Source organism: Buteo buteo, chromosome 17 (genome assembly GCF_964188355.1).
Source record: "Buteo buteo chromosome 17, bButBut1.hap1.1, whole genome shotgun sequence".
NCBI classification, from domain to species: domain Eukaryota; kingdom Metazoa; phylum Chordata; class Aves; order Accipitriformes; family Accipitridae; genus Buteo; species Buteo buteo.
The window spans coordinates 22,817,426-22,830,614 of record NC_134187.1 but is presented as its reverse complement, the minus strand read 5'-3'; the positions used below and the strand labels follow the sequence as shown (position 1 = coordinate 22,830,614).

Below are 13,189 nucleotides of genomic sequence, written 5' to 3'. Positions count from 1 at the left end.
CCTGATAAAACTCAGAGGAGAAACATGCACACATGTCAAAGGTCTGTTGAAGGTTAAGTGAAGGCTTTTCTAATTTTCATTTTATCCCATTCAGGATAGTGATAGAAAGCTAGGCTTATTCTTATGAAACCCACCTACATAAGTTTTGCAGCCAATGCATGTTTATATACCACCAAAACTATCAATATTCAGTTTTTATTACAGGTTGACTGGCGCTCTGTCAGACCCCAGTTCTGAGCTATCCTGTCACCCAAGCAGAGGACTAAGAGAGCATAAGACCCATTTTATTCCTGTGCATTAGCTGCCTCCACCCTCGTAAACAAGCTAAAAAGCCAGCTAATGGAGCTGACATCTTGAATTACATAATTTCTCTTAATACATGCCAGAAATGCTATTCAGCCCTGCTACACCTGCAGGAATGCTGTTCAAAACCTTGGCTTCTGGCTCAGCAGCGTGATCAGCGGTACAAAGGGTACTCGGCATGCCATGGGGATCACTGAGCTGTGCCCGAGGAGGAAGGAAGGCTCCATAACCATCATCCCTTGCCATATCCATCACGGAAATCTGCCAGACATAAAAGGTAACCACAGTGACAGGGAGACAGAGGCATACTGGGAGGAGATGCCTTGTGGTGAAACCCCAGGTTTAGGATCAGCACTTTGTATTCCTGTGAGACAAGAAATTTTCTGTCTGCTTTAGGACTGCTGAAATTTGCAGATTTTTGTAAGACAGACATACAAGAACCAGAATCGTTGTCACATTTCTGCCTGAGGTTCACTGGAAAAAAATGTGTATGTTAGGCTGGCAGATTCAAGGTGCTGCCCCTCAGTTTAAGGGAAAACTGAGGATTTAAAAGATATCTGTCAGCAGCAGCCTGGCTGCTCAATTATTCCTAGTGCAGTGTTTGCGACAAATTCTCGACAGAGCCCCTAATAATATTTCACAGTATTACAAAAAGCTTCCTCCTTTTCTGACTGCAGTTAGTGGTAACTATGCCATTAAATCCTTTGGGACCATGAACAGGCACAGCTGTCAACCGCAGCATACTGCATCAGCATCAGACTCGTGTTTTAATCAATTATATTTTGAGCAGTGTATTTGCAATACATAGAAAACTGACAGAAGACACATTTGGTACTGACCTACTAATAAACACCTGCCTTCAGGATTTAACAGATCAGAAAGACTTTTTTCTTGAAACACATTCTTTGTTTGAATATGTGTGTCTAGATGCTGTCTGGATCTGTTTATAAGCTGCAGGGGTCTAGGGCAGGCACTGAGACCTGCCACTCGCTGGAAAATCTGTGCTGTTATCTACATTCACTTGTGGGAGACCCAGCTGTAGCCGAAAACAAAGAACAGAATAGAATACATTTTATTTGGTCTAAGTACTTGGAAAGTTAGAACTGTCTCTGAGAGAAGGTTTTTGTTTGCGTTACTAGAATGGATATGGCATACCCTCCAAAACAGGATGGCTGCAACCAAACTGCCTCCTGGGAATGATCCCTGGCCTACACCAATGCCCCGAACATGGCCAGGCTGTGGCTGGGACAGCGCTAATAGACCCAGGCAACAAGTTTGCCAGGGACCACTCCAAAACCTTCTCAGTGTACACGGTCAGGTTTCCATACTCAGGTCTGTGTTCTGGAAATGTTTGATTTACCAGCAGGAAGACAGCCAGCTGATGTGGGGAAGTGTAAGAAAGTCGACTATCTCCTCTTTCCCTGTTGCCTTCAGAGGGGTCACTCTTAACAAGCCACAGACATTAGTTCACCCTCCCTTAGCACATCTTATCCCACGAGGATTATCACCCTTTTCAGGACCCAGAGCTTTCAGAGCCATTTACTAAAAAATCCAGGACTGAAGAATTTACAACATATGTCTCCACCATGGCTGAGAAATTATGGGCTCCTCAGCCTGAAAGACCTCTACTCCCCCTGACAGGTACTCACAAGCTCAAAATTAACCACCTTCTTTGTTTCTCAGGGACTTTCATAAATTCGGACTGAACCAGTCAATGTAGCCAGCATGCCTCAAGCCCAAACTTCAGCCCAGATACAATGACTGAGGACATCAAAAATTCAAATGTTGCTTTCAACCACTGTCATTAAGAGCTTATCTCTTAATCTTCGGAAATCAGCCAGGTACAGGGCCGCCAGCAAATTTCATCATTGGACCTAATATTCTAGCAAATCCTTCAGATTCACATTCAGAATTTGGCTCAGTTGCCTAAACATAAGTCTCTGGCACCCTTTGAGATGCCATAAGGTATCCTGCCTGGATTTTAGTTGCCAATCAAGAGCGGAGACCTGTCAGTCTTTTTTCATAGTATCTCAGAAATCTTACAGCAGCTTATGGTACGGACACCTTTGTGCGTCTGAATTGAGCCTACAGAGATGTGTGAGAAAGCTATCTGAAACAATAGAGTCCTAAACTGTTCTCTTCAGTAATAGTGAAAGTTGATGGTTTTCTTCCAGACTGCAAGCTAACTAATTCAATTTAATTAACCCAAAAGGATTTTTTGCCTAAGCTTTTTGTTTTGTTTTATTTTATTTTATGAAAAGGTGAGTCACTGTGGTATGCTATGCATGGTATTACCTACAGAACAATAAACAACCTTTGATCAAAGGTTTCACTCTTAATTTCTTCATTTTATATATTTCTCCCAGGCAAAAAGATCAATTTTCTGAGCCATGAAAAACACCCAGTCACATTAATAGAAGCTGCAGATTTGAAATCAGGCTACCACTTTGAAACTGTCTTCAGAAGTATACTTACAATTTAGTTATAAAACGATATATTGAAAGAATAAAAAGGAGAGAAATATAAAGATCTATTGGAAAACATATATAACTGCATGTTTTCCTATAGTTTTAAAATTTGCTTTAGTTATTTAATAGGCCATATTGTAGGTAGTATGAATGAAAAAAACCCCAAACAAAACCCTCCACAATAAGTTTACATAAGTATGATTCAGTTTAGCTGATACATAAAGCATTGTACTGATAAAAAAGGTGGAAGATGCCAAATATATGATACAATTATATATTTGTTATTATGCCTAGTATAGAATAGAGTATATTTTCTATTTCAGAGAAAACAATGAAATAACAAAGACTTATAACAAAACAATCCTTCTAGAGAAGAAATAGAATTTTAAACTTTTGATAAATATATGAATATATTTGCTTCAGTAAATGTTACAAACTCTTTTGAAGTAGCAGGTTTTTTACATGATGGAGGAGGATAGCAGTTTTTCATCCAGTAATCATAAGAAACTGTAGCTAATTTAAAACAAAGACACAAAAGTTAGCTTTTTAACTACAGTATCATATTTTCTCATGGATACTGACCACTACCAGTAAGACACAAAGAAAAATTACCCAGGTCATGGCAACTTTCAGAAAGGTGTATAACATGGTATAGTGAAACTTACTTTTGATGATCTCCCAGTGGTCTTTGTCCAATGGATTTTAATAATGACTCTGGTCGAACCGTTAATTTTGGTGATGTCTTGGGGCTAGTATCAGAGTCTCCACTTTCTTCATCTCCCATGGCCTTAATATAGCTCCCACTTCTCATTCTTCTGCAGGGGATCTCTTCATCTTTCCCACCAGCTGGGTATCCTCCCCATTCATCCTGAGGTACCTAATGAAGACCATAAAACACACACGCGAAATGTGTATAATTCTTTTCAGCTATCTAAATACTTCCTTCAATTCTTCATTTTACAAAGACAAGTCATGATTTTTTTATTCTTCAGAAACAGACCACTTAGAAAGAAATATCAAAGGTCCCCAAATGATTTGGCAATTTAATTCCAACTTCAAGGTTGGAAATTTTCAGTTTATAAATGTTGGAACCTAAGGAACAATCAAGTCACGGTTTGTGAGCTGAGCTGCAGTATCTATCTGTAGACATGCTCTAAATTGCAGGAAGTAGCTTAGCTTAACCTCTTAAAAGTTTGCACACAGATTTTCAGCTGATAAACAGTAAGTTGATCAGATGCCTCAGACCTAAAACTCACTGAAAGCTGAGCACTTCAGAGTTTTTTACCAACTGCCCTTATATGGGGCTTTGGCTGCTTTTCAGGAAGGTGAATGAAGTATTTAAGTTAAACTAAGCTGTGATTTTTGCATAAATGGATAGGATTCTGATTTAGGGGAAACTAAAAAAAGCAAATGTGGCAATTTATCTTTTTTCTTATTTAGAAACTGCAAAATAGTTCATAGAGGCTGCAACATATAAGGAACGTAGCCAGTTAATTAGTAATACATTTGGTCGGGGCTGCTTTCATGCAGTTGAGGTGGTTTTTCAAATAGTAAGATTGGTAGTCAGATAATCCACATCTGGTGGATGGATATCTCTCTCCACCACAAATTGGCAGAGAATTAAGCAGGAGTAGATTTTCCAATCCAAAGTGAAATCAGCCTAGTTTTAAGACTTACAGATAAACCCAGCAAGCCTGTTGCTGCCAGTATTGCTGATTCTTTGCTTTTTGTTTAATCTTCCAAGGTGCTGAGTCCTCTGGTCCTAATCCAGAAACACACTTAAGCATTTACTTAACTGAAAGGATATAAGCAACTCTCTGAAATCCATTATAATGACTCATGGTTAAAACGAAGGATGTGATAGAGTACATCAGTGGATGAGGGCTGATGCATTTGGCAGCATCAAATCCTTTATCAACATAATGACTTCATATATATTAAACAGTACAATGGCATTATTTACCAATATACTACAAATCTGAACTTCCAGTTAAACCTATATTAAGGAGTTTCTGCAAAGCCAGATGTCTAATAAAGACTTTCAAGTCAAACATATTTGAGACCTTCTTCAGACAGAGTTCACTGCGGAGCTGAAGCAAATGTTCCCAGCAGTTTCAGAAGTCTTGGAGATTGGGTTTAAACAACTAATGATCTGCCTGTCATCTTTACTGCCCTTTCAAGATACACAAATTAGCCACACAACAGGTGAACAGATCTGGTGCTTTGAGTCCCAAAAAGGGATTAAGGGGGAAACAAAGTTTTTAAAGGGGGTGAACAAGTGAAAATAGAGACATTAAGTTAAAGAAACAAGCTCAGGAGAGAAAAAAGAGAGACTGAAGATGAAGTCAGATAAAAAGAGATGAAACAGATAGCACAGATCAGAAAAATGTTAGAGACAAATATCAGAGAAAAAAATTATGAGTTATATTCTTATATGAAGTAATAGGACAGAGCATGAATCTAAAAGAAATATGGGTTAGATCATGCAAAGAAACAAACTTTTGATATTATTCAGCTTTCAATGGTGATTGGAAAGGCAGCATGAAAAATCTTCCCAAACTTGAAGCCTGTAAATGTGATACATCATCCTCATTTCTTTCCTAAGCCCTAGTATGTATGAGATTAACGTTGGAGGAAGGTTTTTTGAGATTCTAGGAAACCTAAAAGGTATTTACAGGTAGTGATACTTGTAACAGCCAGACTCCTAAAATATACAAAATAAATATATTTTCTTAAGCTTTTTTTTTTCATCTACAGCTGGCAACACTATTAACTGTAAAAATCTGAATTAGAGAGCTATATTAAGAAAAATGAATTGATATCATACAAACATACTCTAACTTTTAAATCTTCTTTATTACTTGTATGTCAGCATAGCTAAAAACAAATTCAAAATGCTGAAAAAGCATTTTTTGGCATCTCCATGGGCCCACTGCAAGCTATACTGTTCATTTTTCTGTACTAAAGCTGAATTATTATGTTCAGTCTTAATATTCTCTTTTCAAAAACCTCATAACTTTTTCATAGAATAATTATTTTGGCTTGAAATTTCTTTCCTTCATTTTAGCTCGAAGATAATTAAATAGAAAGTTGAAAAAGACATTGATCAATAACTTTTACTTACTCAAATGTAAAAAATGATTAGTTTCTCAACTTTGTCTGAAATTCCATGTTCAAATAACTAGATAAGGACTGGATTTAAATGAGTAAACACAGGCTTATTTGTTGATTGAAGTTGAAGTCTTACTTTAAGAGATAGGAATGACTGATTTTTTACATTAATGTATCTAAAAAATTAAGTTTCTTCACTGTGATAAGGAGCTTCATGAGGACAAATGTTACAGTCACGTGCCTTATTATTTTTGCTGATTACATTTCTTTTGCTTTCTGAATTCAGTGAATTCATATAAAAGCTAAAAACTGAAGAAGCCCTGCTCCATTTGTGCCTGTGATATACTCAGGGTACATACAAATCCAAGAATCCCTTTCTAATCAGGGCAACTCATTGGCCATCACAGAAGCCTTTATGGTTGAAAAAACATTATTCACAATTAAAATATTTGTATTTTTTTGCCCTGGAGCCATTCAAAGGAGCAGAATACAATGTACACAGGGAAAATGCTTCTGGAGCCTGGCAAGCAAGTTTGACAATGTGTTCTCTCAGAAGGTTTCACGCAGACCCTAGGAAAACAGCTGGAGTCGTCATGCTGTCTTCAAAAGCCAACGAAAGGGCCCTTGACATTGTTTTTCCTCATGGACTGAGAATAAAAGCAAATTTTGAGTCCCATTTCGGCCTGGTTCATCATTTACTTTAGCTGATAGGTTAAATACTTGGAAAAATCTTTCCCAATCCAGGCCATCTCGGACCCCAACATAGCTTTAAAGAAAAGCAGAAGTATTATACCAGTGCAGGAAAGAATTTTATTTTGAAATATTAACAAAAATATTTAACAGCATGTATGAGGGTCATTAAATGTGTATTTTCCAAAACATGAAAAGGGCTTTGCAGCTTGCAGAAATGCTTTCTTACAATAGTTACCAGCCCCTGAAATTCCCATCTGCAGGGCTTGCAGCTGCTAATTGGGAATAATTACCCTAATTATCTACTTGCATATAGTGATGAGTACTGATATTTATAATGTCTAAAAAGGCCTTCCTCCTGTTCTAGATGTTAACATGAATCCTTGTATATGCAGTTTCTATCCACAGAGGAGAGAGACTGCATATTACCATATGAATTTCCTTTTGTAAGAACAACGAGCCGACAAGGTCTGGATCTTTCATTTAATTTTGTCACCGGCTGCTGATTTGGTTATAACTATTACGGAGAATGATGAGTCTCTTTCACAAATTTCAGGCACTGTTGTTGTGAGGAGCACAGCCAGGTTCAGGAAATTTGGTACCTTTTAATTGTTCTGCTACTGATTCAGTGTGATATCTTACATTAGTCACTGAGGGCCAATTTTATTAAAGCACTCGGTACCTAAAACTTACTACATTTTATGGAGCTGATCCTGAGAGTGAACTCTGGAACCTTAGGTAGGACCCTAAATTCCCCATAAAAGGCATTTAGGAGAGTTAGCTCCTTCAGAGTAGCATTCAAAAGGAAACAAAAGGTCCCTTTAGTTAGCAACCAAGATGCAAAGCATGAGGAAAAATCTCAAATGCTTCTCCTTTCTTGGGTTTAGTGTATCTGATTACAGGCAATAGAAAGGCCCTTCTTTCATTTCCCATTCACAGCCTAAAACAACCTTCTGAAAAACAAATTCAGATTTTTTTTTCATAGAACTAAGCAGCCTTATTCTTCCCTTCCATAACGTGGAAGTGGGAGACGTTACTGCTCACCTTCAATTCCATAACAGTTGGCCTGCTGGGGAAGGAGAAGACTTAGGGCTGGTATATAAACTGGCATGCACTCCTCCTCTTTTTGTAACTCATGGCCTTTTCGTGGAACACTCACAGATTGCCTGGGGAGGGCTGGATAAAAAAGAAGGACTTCACGTACAAGAACGGGTGTGTTGCAGCCCCATGATCCAGGCACTTACCTGGAATGAGGGAGTTTAGTTAGAGTCCCTGGGCCAAATACTCACAGGAATTTTATGTGAAAGGGTGTTTGGATAAAACTTGCAGAGCATCTTAACGAAGAAAGAGGTGCCTTTGCTCCAAACTGCTTTACAGCCTGCTGCTCAGAATGCAGTTTGGGGAATTGAGAAGATGGGGGTTTGACCTTGTACAGGCTAAGGAAGAAACTGAACTCACATCTTCACAGTGGGTATTCTAGAAACGTTGTTACTATGAAGACGAATTTCCTTGTTTTAGAAGAAAAGTCACTATCCTTATGTTTTGTTAGAAGTCCTCCCTGCTGGGTGTCTTGGTTGTGCTCAGATTAGACCTGTCAGAAGAAACGGATTTTGCACCCCTGACTGGACTTCGGCAGTAAGTCTGTCCCCTGATTCTCAGATCACACAGATTCTGCGTGTAAGCAACAGCGTGTTGTTAGGGAAACCAGGGATAAATTCACCAAACCTTGGGAACAAACCAGGAATCATGGAAACACTGAGGTTGGAGGGGACTCTGGAGGTCTCTAGTCCAGCCTCCTACTCAAAGCATGGACAGATACAGTGGCTTGCCCAGGACTGTGGCTGGCTGGGTTTTGAATCTTTCCAAAGATGGACACTCCACAACCTCTCTCGGCAACCTGTTCCAATGTTTGACCACACTTAGGGGGGAAAAAGCTCTTCCTTATATCTGATCAGAGACAGGTAATCTAGGCTCCCATTCAGGAACCAGTGCTAGCAGTGTGAATACCCAACCTTCTATCTAAGAAATACTGATGTCAAAACTGGAAGAACCAATGAAATGTTCATTCTTCTGGACTTTGACCACTGTTAATTCAAGTTTTTTTATTTCAGTTTAGGATTTAGTTAAAGAAGTCAAACTGGCAACAGCCAGTGGCATTTCAAAACAGATCCGCTCCTGTTGCCCACTTCTATGGCATTTGCTCCCAGCTCCCAGAATTTTAAAGGTGTCCCACCACTAAAGTGCTGATCTGCTGAAAATCTGGCATATCACTTTACTATCTAAAATGAAACACTTCTAAATATATGGCTTCAGCTGAGGGAGCTGACTATCACTTCTTCATATTTCTCATTCTCAAAGGTGAGGATTACCTACCTCATAGGAGTCCTGTGAAATTTAATTAGCATGCAGATGTAAAATGCACTGAAATATTCATTATGACCTAAATCTTATTTTAGTAATATAAATTTCACATATTACTAGAAACAGAAGCTGTCTGTGCATGAATTCAGACTACAGATGATATGAAGAAGGATAAGACATGAAACACTATGTAGTATATATGTAATTTTTGTAATTTTATTCTTTCTCACCCAGATCAAGAAGAAGACCCCCCCCCAAAAAAAAAAGAAACCAAACCCAGAAGGACACAATCTAAAGTGTAGGTAAGAGATTTTCTCTTAAATCACTCCTACAAGGAGCTTCGGAAAAACAGCCTTTGTGCACAGCTGCAAGTAGATGAAAGTAGATGCCAATCTTACAAGGCAGGCAGATATGCTTTTTGGCATGGTAGAAAGTTTCCTTGATATTATAATGGGAGGTGGGAGCTGGACCTCCTGTGTTTTCAAAAAGTTTTCTAAAGAAGGAATACTGACCAATTACTAGAATTTTCTTCTTAAGTTAATGATACTAATGACACTCCCCTGTTTACTGGCTGTGGACTCTAGACCCTATTGGTCTAGCTTTTTTCAGGAGGGAAGAGTGCAGCATCTGAAAATAAATCTTTGTTTCCTCAGTAGCTAACCTTGTGTCTACACCTCAACAACATTCTCAGTACACATTTTTAACTCGTTTTTTTTTCCTGTGGTTTTTTTTTTTTTTCATGAGCTGATTCATTGTTCAAAGAATATGAATTATACAATGAAGCCATTCAAAAATCTGTATGAAATATGCCAGGGACTCCTCCTCACCACTAACAATGCCAATGCTCCTAATTAGGTTTAATTTCCACATGCCACCCCCCTAGTACCTGAACTGCTTGACAGCTCAGAAGCACAGAGAGTTCTTGCAGCATTCCCCAAAAGTCTGTTGACCCAGTCCATCAAGGTAGGAGCAAATCCGAGAAAGCAAGAGGCATCTTTGCCTTGCCAGGCATTCTCTCCAGGCTTTGCTATGAACAGCCATAGTATCACAGGAAGAGGAAGAAAATCACATAGATCCCAAACAATATATGCTTTACACTAGGTTGAAAACAACTTGTATTCAGGAATCTGGGAGTTGGGAATGGACTGGACACCCATGCAGATCACAGAACACAAACATAATATTCCAGCTGGGAGATGTTCAAATAGGCAAACCAGTACCAGCACTATTTACTGCCTGATCTTAAGATTTTCATGTGTAGTTCCAAGCAAGGCTGCATTAACGTTGCGGGGTCTCTCTGGGACCCTCTGGACTCTGTGCCGTTTTGACACGGTGGAGCAAGGTAGTGGTGGGCTTGTCCATGCTATAAGTGATTTTAGCCTGCTAAGCCTGGAGCTCACGGAGATCTTGTGCCAGAACATTGATATGAGATGAGCTTGGACCGAAGGGAGGGCTTGGCCTGTACTTAAAGGAGAACCTAGATACATATAGCCTCTCAATCTAAGACATGAAAACAGTAGGAATTCAACCAAGAAACCAGTTGGCTGCACATTTCCTTTGCTAAGTGACCCAGGATGCTGCTTCATGGTCAGATTCAGCTGCTTTAAAATCATACTATCATCAACTTTAGTCGGGCAGGTTTTCCTGCAGCAATATTCAGCTTTTCAAGCAATGCTAGTAATGGTAAAGTGACTTAGAGTGCTGCCTGGAAAATTACCCTACCAACAATAATAAAGATAAGCAAGGATAAGTTTTCAGCTGAACTGGCGAGTTGCTCCAACTTGCTGTGCTGCTGCACAATTGTCAGTACTAGCGAGAGCGAAGGATGAAAATGGTGATTACATGGTGATTACCCTAGGACTGTGCATACATTAGTAAATGAAGACCCACCGTCTTGCCTGGAGGTCAGCTGGCCTGCAGCACTCTACACCCATGCTATTGAGCAATCTTTGCCTCCAAACCAGTGTGTCACTACCAGGAACGGTCCCTGGCCTGTGCTAAGTCCTGAACTGTACCCAGGAACTGTTTAGGGAAATACTGGCTGGCTTGGATGAAAACAATGCCCAAGACAGGCTGAGCCACATAACAGCATAGAGGATCAGGATGCAGTGCCAAGGAAACTATCCTGACACTGTGCAGTTTGATAGCATAGATGTAGCATAAGGTAGCAATTATTTCAATAATAGAGGTCCACAGAAGCATTGAAGACCAAAACTTGGAACTTTTCATGCTTGCCACAAAATGCAGCATTTCTGCCAATTAATTTGCAATAGTCATGCACCCAGAGTTTGTTTTTCTATCTCTTTGCCTTTTTGGGCCAGCTCACAGCTGCATTTTCCTTTACAGCTTTCTCTATAAAGTGAATTAATTTAATTACAGTGCAAATTCTGCTAAAACCAAGCATCAAAAGGCTAATGACCTAAACTGGATTGCAGCTTGTCACTCACTACACGTGAAGGGGAGCCAGGAATACACCTGCCAGCTGAGCTGCCTGACTGACAGGGCAGCAGAAAAGGCCCAGGGGACCACAATATCAGCAACTGAAGCTAACTATGAGTTTTCCTGGCAGGTATTTTTGGGAGAGGTAGACTGAATCGCCTGAATCACATTTGCAGAGCGAAAGGAGCTGAGCTATCTGCACAGCACAGTGAAGAAAACCAGCCTGGGTTTTGTGACTGACGAAGCTGTGGGAGACAAGGCTCTCTGAGGGCGTGAGGCACCCGCTCCTGCTCACTGGGGTTCACCTGCATCCCTGCGGCCTCGCTGCATCACGTCCAACGCTCCCGCAGGCAGCTGGGGCCCCGAGCGGCACAACGCAGGCGTTGCAGTGGATTACTATTCTGTCCTTTTCCAGCCACTTTCAGAAATGGGAAAATAAAGTATCATCAGCCCCTTCAGCCCAGACTCTCGACATTGCATGACCTATCAGCCAAATCACCTGTAGGTCCCTCTGGAAATATCTTACCATTCATGGTCACAGAAGTACAGAGTCAGAGACCAAAATGCCCTTAAAAGAAGAAAGGGAGAGGTGCTCCCAACATACTTACAATGCACCTAAAACCACAGAGACTGAAGATGTAGCAAAGACTCCAACGTTGCAGAGCTATTACAAGGCTAGATGGGGAAGAAGAACCTAAAAGGCAGCGTACACAGGGCTGACCCAAAAGATGGCCTGTAGTAAACAGTGTCTTATTTAACCTAAGCAGGAAATGGTATCACCTTTTTTTCTATTTGTTATAGGGCTACTACTGAAAAAAACAGTGCATGTCTTTAACACATAAATAATTTTAAAGGTTATATAAATATATATATATTTGCTTTTCATCCATTTTTCTCATTTTAACTAACGATTGACAGCTTTGAACCGTTAACTCCGGTTGACTCTAATTATTTAGCTTACAGAGTGAAATGAGGCATTGTTTTCCTCTCTAGCTACAAGTTAATGTTTAACTACCTGCACACTTTTCAAAAGACCAGTTCCCCTACCAGAAGTACCAGCGACCTTGCCCATATAGACATTCAGCCATCTAAACACACCTGCAATTCCACTTTAAAAACCAAGCTTTAAGCACAGCACGGTAAGATGGCCAAAACCAGATGGAAAAAAAAAACAACCCAGACAACAAAGCAACATTTATGAATGCTTCACCATTTTTTACAGTCACGTCCTTGCAGGAAAAATGGTATAGACTGCTCAGGAGACGAGCTGGGGCTGCTGTAGGCAGCAAGCCTGCAGCATAGGAGAGTGTGCAGTCAGTACAGCCCCACGTGCACGTTCCTGACAGTCTCATTTGACAGATGCAACTGGCCTGAGTGTATAAAATAATAAGTTACTCTTGGCTGAAAACTTCTTCAGACCCGGTGACATCTTTGGGTAACAACTGCAAAGGTCAGCTTTCAACTTCGGTGAAGGGTATGTTAAAAAACAATTTGGCAACACGCTGTAGTAATGTTATAAAGGAGGACAATTCCGCCTGATTAAAGGGCAGTGGGATCACGGCCTCTCTGACATTTCTACAGTAATAGGGACTTGTTTTGGCAGCTTTAAGAAAATACTAACTCTGAAATATTTCTACTCTTGTTTGGGAAAAAGCTTCAGCAATTCATTTCAGCCAGTATGAGCATCCTAGTACACGGGCATGGAAGCAGTGCGCTGCTGTATCACTGATTAACACCGTAATTCAAGATACCAGTAACCTGAGACAGCTGTTGGGTCAGAGCTTTACACTATCATTGACTGAATGTATTTATTCCCC

At 40.0% G+C, this 13,189-nt stretch overlaps 1 protein-coding gene across 1 annotated transcript in view; it reads right to left on the bottom strand.

The window, feature by feature from the left end:
• Positions 1-13,189, bottom strand: part of DLGAP2 (DLG associated protein 2) — a 476,721-nt gene that overhangs the window by 63,590 nt on the left and 399,942 nt on the right. The window contains exon 6 of the mRNA XM_075049241.1: positions 3,437-3,648. Coding sequence (XP_074905342.1) covers positions 3,437-3,648 — 212 coding nt within the window. The remainder of the gene's footprint in view (positions 1-3,436; positions 3,649-13,189) is intronic.